General features: G+C 36.1%; 1 protein-coding gene across 2 annotated transcripts in view; it reads left to right on the top strand.

The window, feature by feature from the left end:
- Window positions 1–2,833: 2,833 nt before the first annotated feature.
- The window catches only part of slc6a3 (solute carrier family 6 member 3), a 21,650-nt gene continuing 11,983 nt past the window's right edge, over window positions 2,834–12,500 (top strand). The window contains exons 1-3 of one of the 2 annotated variants that reach the window (XM_073925390.1): window positions 2,834–2,896; window positions 7,583–7,942; window positions 8,064–8,195. In XM_073925390.1, the coding sequence (XP_073781491.1) occupies window positions 7,609–7,942; window positions 8,064–8,195 (466 nt within the window). In that variant the 5' untranslated portion in view covers window positions 2,834–2,896; window positions 7,583–7,608. 2 annotated transcript variants of the gene reach the window in all.

Below are 12,500 nucleotides of genomic sequence, written 5' to 3'. Positions count from 1 at the left end.
AGAGAGGAACACACACACACACACACACAGATGAAGCAGGTCTGCAGGAAAGTCAGTAAACACTGCGCTCATATCAACAGCTGAACATTCCTCGGTTTTCTCTGCAGTATTTCCCAAATGTTTCTCCAGTGATGCTTTAATAACGCTCTACACAATTAACACAGAATACTTAGCTATAGTTCATTTAGAGCAGTGGTCAGCACTGTGGCCTCACAGCAAGAAGGTCGCTGGTTTGAGTCTCGGCTGGGTCAGTTGGTGTTTCTGTGTGGAGTTTGCATGTTCTTCCTGTGTTGGTGTGGGTTTCCTCCGGGCGCTGCTCCGGTTTCAGTCCAAACACATGCGCTATAGGGGAACTGATCAACTACACTGGCCGGAGTGCTCGAGTGTGTCCTGGTTCTCCAGATCAGGGGTTGAGCATTGGGCTAATAACACACCTCATAAAATTGAGCTGTTATGAAACACCAACATAACATATCATCTTGGATATAGCGTAAATGTCTCTGAGAGTGAGCAGTTCATTAGGTCACACTACCCAGCAGGCACAGCAGCAGACGATGTTAATATTAGGTTAGATTTAGGTTGTGATGTCAGGTGATCAAAATCCAGTGTCTAGCCAGCGTCTAAGGACAGTGTTCATCCATTAACTACATCAAATGAGGTTGATATTTGGTTGATTTCAGGTTGTGTTGGAATGTCACCAAAATCCAACGTTGAGCCAGCATCTTAAACCAGTGTCACATTAACGTCAGATATTGACATTTACTCATCAGGTACGGCAACCAAAATCCAACATCTGATAGACGTCATAGTGGTAACGTCCACACAACGTCAGCCAGACGTTGATATTTGGTTGATTTTGGGTTGGACTCTGGCCTGCTGTTGGGTTCTGACCTGAACTCGATGTTGATTTCTAAACAGAATGCAGCGTCCCCATGATGCTGGGGTGTGGTGTTGATCTGAAGTCATGATGACGTCCTGCGCCTGCTGTGTTAAGTGCTGTAAAGCAGGTGTCGTCACTTCATATGAAACTAATATATAGTTTAAGAGCAAATGACAGCTCGCTCCTGCATTTAAAGTGTGATCTGGTCCTCACGACACTGGGGCGCCGCCTGGGTCACACTTTTAATGAGCCATCAGACATTTCAACACAATCTCACGGCAACTCGTAACTGTTTCGGTTCAGTGGCGGAGTTTGGCGCCACGTTTCCTTTTTAAAATTGTACATTTCTGTATGAATGAACTTGTTCGATGAATTAGCCACCAAACTGACAAAACCTGAAAGAGCTGTTTCCTCCTGAGATCAGGCGTTTAGCTCATTAAACTAATTAGCTGATTATTATTTATTCATTTTCCTTCAGCTTAGTCCCTTTACAGTGGAATGAACCGCCAACTATTCCAGCATATGTTTTACACAGCGGACGCCCTTCCAGCTGCAACCCATCACTGGGAAACACACATACACACTCATTTACTATGGCCAGTGTAGTTGATCAGTTCCCCTATAGCGCATGTGTTTGGACTGAAACCGGAGCACCCGGAGGAAACCCACGCCAACACAGGGAGAACATGCAAACTCCACACAGAAACAACAACTGACCCAGCCGAGACTCAAACCAGAGACCTTCTTGCTGAGGTGACCTTCTTCGTGAGGTGACAGCGCTACCCACTGTGCCACCATAACACCTCTGATTATTAATAGTTAGTAAGACAATAGTCGGGTTTAGGAACAGGCAAGTAGAATAAGAGCATCTATAAGAGCTAATAAACTGTTCACATCTTCATAATAGACAAGTGAGAAGCCAGATCACTGCAGAAAAGCTTCTCTCACTGGCAGTTTTTGTCTTGTTTATTATGTTTATTTTAGTTGTAACTAATTAATTATTTAATTTATTTCCTCGTTTGTTTGGGCTTTTCAACATTAAAAGTGGTTGGAGGAAGGATCAGAGTGCCTTAATGCCAAAACAAACAACAACAACAAACATTAAAACACAACAAGTGGAGTTTACAGCTCTACTGTACATGGCAGTTCAGCTTACAGTGACATCTGAGGGATTAATCAGGGAAATCAGGAGCATCACTGCACAACAGCGGGTTATTCTGAAGACAATCGAAAAATGATAAGAGGAGGCTGATAATACTGACCTTAAAGCTGCTCTTACTCCAGCCAAACTCAGAGAAATAAGACTCTATCCAGAATAAAACACTACAAATAAATTAATCCTATTAAATAAATAAATAAAGAGGGTGGCACGGTGGCTCAGTGCTGTTGCACTGTGGTCTCACAGCAAGAAGGTCTCTGGTTTGAGTCTCGGCTGGGTCAGTTGGTGTTTCTGTGTGGAGTTTGCATGTTCTCCCCGTGTTGGCGTGGGTTTCCTCCGGGTGCTCCGGCTTCAGTCCAAACACATGCGCTATAGGGGAACTGATCAACTACACTGGCCGTAGTAAATGAGTGTGTGTGTGTGAATGAGTGTGTACGGGTATTTCCCAGTACTGGATTGCAGCTGGAAGGGCATCCACTGCGTAAAACATGCTGGAATAGTTGGCGGTTCATTCCACTGTGGTGACCACTGATGAATAAAGGGACTAAGCTGAAGGAAAATGACTGTACATGTAGACGGATAGACGGATAAATCAATCAATCAAACAACAAGAATAAGGTATGAAAGGGGGATGCTGTGCTGATGAAGAGAGGAGGAGGAGACTGGAGCATGTGTGTGTGTGTGCGGTTCTACCTGTGTGGGAGAAAGAGTCTCCTCCTCCTGCATCTACACGCACACGCGCACACACACACACACACACACTCATAATGTCCATCATTATCTGAGCTCTGACCAGCTTCATCAATGCATGGAGAAGTGAGAGTCTGTCTGGAGAAGCGCTTCACCCCACACTGAAGGTACGCTTTACTTCTCTCTTATTTCCTGCAGGATGTGTGTTTGGCAGATCTCTGGAGCTCAACAGGTTCTGCTTTCCTCTTTATTTGCTCTCTTATTTATTCTCATGCTGGAGTTGATCAGAATTGAGTTCAACAGATGAACATCTTCAGTGTTGGTTACTTTAATTTCCTAATGAAGGCTTTATATGTAGTTTGATTAGTTATTGATGTAGATTAAATCAGTTTGCTCCTCTGTTTTTTAAATATGTAATATATTGTAGAATAAATTGACCCAAAATGACTTTAATGATCTCTAAATTCTGTTTTAATGTGAATAAAAGTGTTTAGTTTTGAGCGAGCTCATGGATATTAATGGGCTGTTTGAAGATCCCTTCATTTTAGAGAACATAAGCTTATTAAACATCAATAAATCAGCTGTTTTAATAATATTTTGATCTGAGTAAACCCAGAAACTGACATTATTACAGTTATCCCATAATTATACATGTTTTAAATAGTTTATCTTATATTTGAGAGTCACAAATGAGCTGAAACACTGAATATCCTCCTCCGTCACTGTCTTCAACATGAGCATCATCACCCTGAATCCCTTTGAAATCATTTATAATAATAATAATAATAATAATAAATGTTTATTGGTCACTAAATCCTGTTTTATGTTAGTTTTGAGTAAGCTCGTGTTTATTCATCGGCTGTTTGAAGATCTCTTCATACAGAGACAATATGTTCAGTAAACAGCAGTTTGTTTTTTAATAATATTTGAGTAAATGGTCGTTTATTGTTTATTACTGTAATAATATTATTCTACAGTTTGTATTTTTATGTATTTATAAATTATCAAATTTTTTATTTTATCTTATAGTTGAGTTTTCACAAATGAGCTGAAAACTAAATATCATCAATGTGTTCTTCAATATGAGCATCATCATCATCATCATCATCATCATCATCAATCTTAGTTTTTACCATTTACTTAGATTAATCAGTTAGTGATGTATTAAAGAGATCAAACCAAAATGTGGTGATTTAATTATCAAACATAAATTTTGCATCATTTTAAAGAAGAAATTTGATCCATGATGACGTTCACAATGCAAATTGATCACCAAATCTTGTTTTAATTTTTATTAAAATGATGATTATTTAAATGAAATTAGCCCAAGCTCATGTTTATTAATCAGCCGTTTCCATCATCTACATGCGTTCAGCTCAGAGAAAATATGCTGTATTAAACAGCAGTAGATCAGTTGTTTTATAAATAATATTTGAGTAAAACGGGCATTTATTAAATATTAGTAGTATAATATAATTAGTATTTTTATAATTATATATCATTCAATTTATTATTTTTTATTATATTATATTTTATATTTCAGTTTGTCACAAATGAGCTGAAAAAGCAAGTATCCTCCCTGTTTCCTGTCTTCAGTATGAGCATCATCATCATCAGTCCTTTTATATTTAGCTTCATTCATTATTGATGTATTAAAGAGAGTGATATTTTGGTCACTTGTTAGTCAAGATATATATATATATATATCCTATATATATATATAGGATTATATATATAAATAACAATTTTTAGGGTAAATTTGACCCAGAATGACGTTCCAAATGCAAATCGATCATCAACTCTTGTTTTTATGTGATGAAAATGATGATTATTTGAATGAAATTAGCCCCAGCTCATGTTTATTAATCAGCCGTCTCCATCATGTGGGTCTGTTCAGTTTGATCAACAATAAAATATGGTGGATTAAACATCAGCACATCATTTGCTTTAACTGTATTTTGATTTGACTGATATTAATAGATTATTATGATTATGAAATTTTATGGGGGGTTGAGTTTGTCAGAAAAGAGCTCAAAATCAAAGATATGATCATCTTCATATTTGAATTGTTTTCAGCCTGTGCATCATAATAAATGCTTTATATTTATAATTGCTGGTGTAGTCAACAGATTCAATCATGTATTGTTGATCTAAAAGGGCTTCATCACTCTCTAAATTTCAGTGTAAATAAAATCAGTTTGACGGCGCTCATGTTTATTATAGCATATCAGATCAATGAGAAATCATGGTGTATTAAACATCAGGCGTTGAGCTGTGATTTGTGTTAATTGCAGCCTGATGTGGTGTGGTTTATTCTGATTAAACAGATCCACATGTGACGCATTTCATATTCCTCTGCAGAACAGATCTGTGAGTGCTCCGTCTGATTATGTCCTGCTGTGAGTGGATCTGTGGTTAAACAGATGTCTGAATCTCAGTAAGAGCGGTCTGTTTCTGGTATTTTACTATTTGCTTGAAGGAGTTTTGGTAGTAATGAATAATGCAGACATGTTAGTTACAACATAATGATTATTTTAAAGCTGAACAGATTCACACATCACATATTTCACCTTTAATATCTGATCTGGTGTGAAATATATCTGTTTTTGTCCTTGAGTTGTCTTTAAATGTGTTGGGATTGCTGTAAATCTGGTCCATGCTGGTGTTTAGACTTTGCTCGAATGATTTTGGCAGTAATGAATGAGTAATAAGATGTTAATTATGACAGAACCGCTCTTACTGAACTTGTCTGCAAGTGTGGTATTTTATATTTGATTGTGTTGAGCTCAGTGTTTTTGCTTCACTTTGCTCATGTTTGGTTATGCTAGAAGGATGTTTACTGGTAATAAATAATGTATGACATGTTTATTATAGGCTAATAATAATAATAATAATGTATTTATGTTTGACCGTTGAACAGATTCTTCATGTCAGTCTGTTAGTTTATTGGTGTATTAAATTGGATTTTTGTTGCTTGTTGACGTGTTCATTTCAGCGTAACGATTAATCGAACATGCGCTCACATTGACAGATCCTCAAGTGAGGAGTTTTACATGAGATTGTGAATATATTTGAGTCAGTGTTTTCGGTGCTTTCTTGCTTTGTTTAAGTTTGTGCTTGTTTTTTGTCTGTTTGCTTGTTTGTTTTTGTGTGACATTTTCTTTATTTGTATGTTTGTTTGCTTTTGTTTGTGCTTGTTTTTGTATTTTTTGTTTGTACCACTGTTTTTGTTTGATGTTTTTTTGTTTATTTTTGTTTGTGTGCTTCTTTGTATATTTGTAAGTTTGTTTTTCTTCATGTGCTTGTTTGTTCGGTGCTTGATTGTATGTTTGTTTGTTTTTGTTTGATGTTTGTTTGGTTTTGATTGATGTTTTTTGTTTGTTTCTGTGCTTGTTTATTTTGTCTGTTTGTTTTTATTTGATGCTTTATGTTTGTTTATTTGCATGTTTGTTTTTTGTTTGTTATGTTTGCTTGATATTTTTTGTTTGATATTTGTTTTGTTTTGATTGATGTTTTTTGTTTGTTTGTCTGCTTGTTTATTTTGTCTGTTTGTTTTTGTTTGATGCTTTTTGTTTCTTTGTTTGCTTGTTTGTATGTTTGTTTGTTTATTGTTTGAATTTTGTTTTGTTTAGATTGATGTTTTTTGTTTGTGTGCTTGCTTATTTTGCTGTTTGTTTTTGTTTGATGTTTTTTGTTTGTTTCGTTTTTGTTTGTTTCTTTTTGTTTGATGTCTTTTGTTTGGTTTTGTTTGATGTTTTTTGTTTGTGTGTTTGTTTATTTTGTGTGTTTGGTTTTGTTTGTTTTTTTGTTTGTATGTTTGTTTGCTTTTGTTTGTGCTTGTTTCGTTTGATTCTTTTGTTTTTTTTGCTTTTGTTTGTGCTTGTTTTTGACATATTTTTGTTTGTTTGCTTTTGTTTGTCCTTGTTTCTGTTTGCTTGTTGTTTATTTAAGATTATGCTTGTGTTTTGTTTGCTTGTTTGAATGCTTGTTTTTGTTTGTTTGTTTTTTGACATTTTTTGTTTATTTGTATGTTTGCTTGCTTTTGTTTGTGTTTGTTTTTTTTAGTTTTTGTACCTTTGTTTGACTTTTTTTTTCTTTTTTTGTGTGCTTGCTTGTTTGTATGTTTTTTAGGTTTGCTTTTGTTTTTGTGCTTGTTTGTATGTTTGTTTGTTTTTGTTAGATATTTTTTGTTTGTTTGTTTGCTTGTTCGTACGTTTGTTTGGTTTTGTTTGATTTATTTTGTTTGTTTGTTTGTTTGTTTGTTTGTTTGTTTGTTTGTTTGTATGTTTGTTTGCTTTTGATTGTGCTTGTTTTTTTCTTTGTTTTTGTTTGTATGTTTGCTTATTTGGTTTTGTTTGATGTTTTTTGTTTGTTTGTATGCTTTAGTTTGTTTTAGTTAGTTTGTTTGTTTTAAAGTTTAAAATAAGCTAGAAAATCTGTGTTGAATATCAGTCTTTTATTGGTGGAATGGTTAATAAATGAAAGGTCATTTTAGATAATTCCATTCAGGCAAAGCTGGATATTCATTAAGACACAGCTCCTGTTTTACATGTGTATTTTTACAGGAACGCATCACATTTATCATCTTAAATCACTGCAACATATTTTGTTTTTCAGTGAACATCAGTGCTGAATGTACTTTATCCCACTTATTACATGGCTACTGGCCACAAAATCTAAACATTAGACACCTAACAGTGTGTTTTGAGCTGTAAAGGATTATAAACTCTTTAATTGAATGCAAAGAAACAGAAACAGCTGATGGAGTATACACTAACCTGCACATTTCCCAGACACTAGATGGCGCCAAACTAAACTAATTTTAATTCTATTTTTGTGTGTGTGTCCATCAGAGCATCTCCTCCTCAGTCTCCTGTGCATGCCCATGCTGAGAGGCAGACCGGCGGTCACACACACACGCACACGCACACACACACACATGTCCTCCGTCAGCGGCTCCAGCAGCGCCGCCGGGCCCCGAGAGGTGGAGCTGGTGCTGGTGAAGGAGCAGAATGGGGTTCAGTTCACCTCCTCCAGCCTGCGGAGCCCCGGTGCGCACTCACACACACACACCCACTCTCACACACACCCGTCCGGACAGCAGCGTGAGACCTGGGGCAAGAAGATCGACTTTCTGCTGTCCGTCATCGGCTTCGCTGTGGATCTGGCCAACGTCTGGAGGTTCCCATACCTGTGCTACAAGAACGGCGGAGGTGGACAAACACACACACACACACACACACACACACACTGATGAAAAAAATAATGAAGCCCAAACTGAAGATTCTGTGAGCGTCCCTCACAGGTGTTTTCTCTCGGTGTGTGTGTGTTCAGGAGCGTTCCTGGTGCCGTATCTCTTCTTCATGGTGATCGCCGGGATGCCGCTCTTCTACATGGAGCTGGCGCTGGGTCAGTATAACCGTGAAGGAGCCGCCGGCGTCTGGAAGATCTGCCCCATATTCAAAGGTACATGTCCAGCTGCAGAGAGCAGATGACAGGTGCTGGTTATCACGCGCACTCAGATGGAAGACACACACAAATGGGCTTTTAGCACGACACACTTTGCAGGAACGCAGATTTGGTGTCACTTCACCATTAATTTAGAGTTTAGAGGAGACGCTGGACGACAGTGACCTTCACTGCTGTTGTACACACACCTTTACAGTCTGCAGATGAGTTATCCGAGTCGAAAACACACATTAAATCAGGCTATATAGAAGCAAAGCATCTGTTTAACTGTTCCAAATAACTTTTGAGCCAAATATGTAAGAGATAAAGCCCATTCAGGAGGTTATCACGGAATAAAGCTCCACATATAAGGGTTTATTCTGCAAAAACAGCCACCTCAATGTACTTTTGCAGTCTGCAGATGAGTTATCAGAGTCGAAAACACACATTAAATCAGGCCATAGGGAAGCAAAGCAATTTGAGAAAATAAAATGCATGCTTTGCTTCTGTTTAGCATTATTTAATATGTGTTTTCAATACCTATAACTCATCTGCAGACTATAAAAGTACATCCAGGAGGCTGTTATCACAGATTAAAACTTGATATATATATATATATATGGCTATACTGTATATATGACTGAAGGGTTTATTCTGCAAAGACAATCGCTTGCATGTACCTTTACAGTCTGCAGATGGATTACTGGAGTCAGAATAACACACTAAATAATGCTAAATAGAAGCAAAGCAACCCTTTCAAATAACTGATTAAGTTTCGAGTTAAATAAATGACTGATAAAGCACATCCAGGAGGTTGTTATCACAGAATAAAGCTCAACATGTGGGAGTTTACTCAGCTGAAACAACCTCCTGAATGCATTGTGACAGTCTGCAGATGCGTTATAGGAGTCTCATGGTAAATACTGCTGTACAGGAGCATGACTACATCCAGATGTGTTATTTATAGCAGAATAAACTCTTATTGAGCTCCACACGGTGGTTCATCTATAACTTATTTCACTCATCTGCTGACTCTAAAGGTACATCCAGGAGGCTATTATCACAGATTAAAGGGCAAGTTTATTTCTACAGCACATTTCATACACAGTGGCTATTCAAAGTGCTGTAAACAGGAATAAAAGAGACAAATAATACAAATGATAAAAAAAACATAAAATAAATTAAAATGAGGTAAAACAGGTTATAAAAGAATGAATAAGAAGAGAAAAGCATAAGAGTGTGATGTGTGTGCCGCAGCACAGCGCTCATTCAGTAAAGGCTCAGCTGAACATGTGTGTGTTCAGTCTGGATGTGAATGAGTCTGATGTTGGAGCACATCTGATCATTTCTGGAAGCTGGTGTAGTTGCTGAAGCTGATTCACCCTGCTTTGACTATTTAAATCTCCAAATAAACGACTGAAGGGTTTTTTATCTGCCAAAACAACCTCCTGGATGTACTTTTACAGTCTGCAGATGAGTTATAGGAGGCAAAATCAAGCTAAATAAAAGCAAAGCAGCCATTTCAACTAACATGAGTCAATATATCCAGGATGATTTCACAGAAATGAACTCAACATATGATGGGTTGAATAAAGCATATTTAAAATTGCTAAACGGAAGCATTTCATTTAATATTTCAAATAAAATCAAGATCATTCATCATCATATTTACAGTTAAATCCATCAATCCATTTAATCAGACTTCATCCATAAAGTGCTTTAAAAACAGCCAAAGGGAAGGAAAAACTCAGACAAGAGATAAAAGGCAATTAAAATGGACAAAACGACACTGCAGAAACATTAATTTGTCTCGTTTCTAGTGCAAATATCTAAAACTCTCAGACCAAGAAGCATTTTCCAGACAAGCAACAAATATCGTGCTGTTTTCAGAAATAATGAGTCAAAATGACGAGAGTTTAACCTTAAACAAGCAGAATAATCTGGCAGAATGGAGGAGTAATAAATACATGTCGAAATGAACTGTGGAGTTATTTATCTTCCCCGTGATCAGGTATCAGTGCTTGTTTTAAACTCTTTTCATTGAATTGCTCATCCAGAAAATGCTTCTTGATTTGAGAATCTTTAGATATTTGCACTTGAAGCAAGACGAAATACTTTTACACTCTAAAACTAATTAAAAAAAGCAAACTGGCTCGGCCCTGAAGCCGCTCTGCAGCTCTGTTTCTGTGTTCCTCAGCTGTGTTTGCTGGACAATGTTAATAAATAATAAATGTGTCAGATCTGGTTATAATGAAGCGCTGTTGTGAGCTGGAGCTTCATCTGTCAGGATGGAGAGACGCTTTAATCAGCAGCTTGTGCCTCTGCTCCGCCTGAGATTACTGTAATTACCGCTGATCAACATGTTTGCTTCCTCAGGATCGATCACACGTGTGCTGATAATATACGATGGAGAATCCTGCTGTTTGCTCTCCTCCTGCACAGAAGAGACCCGCGAGTGTCCATCTTTCTGTCTGTGTGCGCTTGACTAGAGGAGCGGTGCTAAACTAAACCACAGGTGTCCTTCAGCAGAGAGAGATTACGCTGCACTCTTGACTCTTTCCACAGAGAGAGAGACGTCATACAAGCAGGATAAATGATTTACAGCATATCATACACACATCACACCAGCAGCTTCATTCACTGCAAACAATGCTGCTCTTACTCAGAGTTTTGCTCTTGTTTCTAGTCAGAATATCTAAAAACTCTTTAATCAAGAGGCATTTTCCAGACAAGCAAATAATACAGTGTTGTTTCAGAAATACTGAGGCAAAATGAAGAGAGTTTTCCCTAAAACAAGCAGAATAATCTGATGATGGGGGAGGCAGAAGAATCTTGCAATCTTAACACGCCTACTTCACTACATCCAATGAACTCACAGTCGAAAAAACAAGCCACACCCACTGTTTTCTCAATTGATATTCTGTTTCTATAGAAACTGCTGCATAATAATAATAAAAAATAAAATAAAAAACATTCGCAGCTTCCAGTTCATAAAGACATTATGCTAGAGAATGTGCAGAGCAGTGGGTCATGAGGACCAGGACTGAGACCTGCAGAGCGGTGCGTTTCTCAAATGATACTCTAAATGGGGTGGAGGAACCCCATCATGTATTTGTGCAGATTATATTGTTTAACATGCACACACGTTTAAAAAAATAATCCAATATTAGTTTAGTGGTAAAAGCATGCACTCGCTTTCCATATTACCTGAAATATATATGTAAACAGCACATATAGAGGCTGTGTTTCCTTCACAGATATTATAGAGAGCATTACACAGTCTATTCTAAAACATCAAATCACTTACAACAGCCATATTCTAATACAAGACATATTCTAATATCATACATAAATCATATAAATATATAATGAGGCTGTTTGACAATTAATTACATTTAATATTTATTAGGAAATGAAAAATCATACTTTAATAATAATAATATTAATAATAATAATAATATTTATGAAGATAATGATTATTATTAATACTATTGTTGGCAGTTCATGCTGCTGTGGCGACCCCGGATTAATAAAGGGACTAAGCAGACAATGAAATGAATTAATGAATACTATTATTATTATTATTATTATTATTATTATTAATATTATTAATATTATTGTTGTTGTTATTGTTTTAGTATTATTCAATATTATTATTATTATTGTTGTTGTTTTATTATTATTATTATTATTATTATTTTATTATTATTGTTATTATTATTATTAATTTAAAATTTAATCTTAATTATTATTATTATCATTAATATTATTTTTAATTTAAATTACATTTTTATTATTATTATTATTATTATTGTTATTATTGATTGTTATTATTATATATTTTTTTATTTAAATTACAATTTTCATTATTATTAATATTATTATAAATTATTATTATTATTATTATTATTATTATTATTATTATTATTATTATTAAATATGATATTGTTTATTTGTTTGTTAGTTTTTTGAAAAGTCTACTTTGACAATTTGAAACCACAGCAGAAATGTTCAAGCCAGCAGGCTCACGGTATTTACAGTACAGATACTTCATAAATAACCCACTGTAAATGAAAAGCATTAGTGTATGCTGTGTGTATTTTGTTTTCACAAGCTTTGGAGACGCAACAAATTCCGCTTTTGAATATGAGGTCACCTGTAGCTTTCGTCATGAGCCACGGCTGTGTTCAAAATGACATCAATGTTTTCAAAGTGCACTGCGAAGGGAACACAGTTGTAAACATGAAGATGGCTAAAACTGAACTGTAGAAATACTCTGAAAGCAAATTACAGCTAAGAGAGACGAGCTTAAAGTGTGTATGG

Source organism: Danio rerio, chromosome 16 (genome assembly GCF_049306965.1).
Source record: "Danio rerio strain Tuebingen ecotype United States chromosome 16, GRCz12tu, whole genome shotgun sequence".
NCBI classification, from domain to species: Eukaryota; Metazoa; Chordata; class Actinopteri; order Cypriniformes; family Danionidae; genus Danio; species Danio rerio.
Note: the sequence above shows the minus strand (reverse complement) of the source record. Positions and strands in the feature narration are given on the sequence as shown.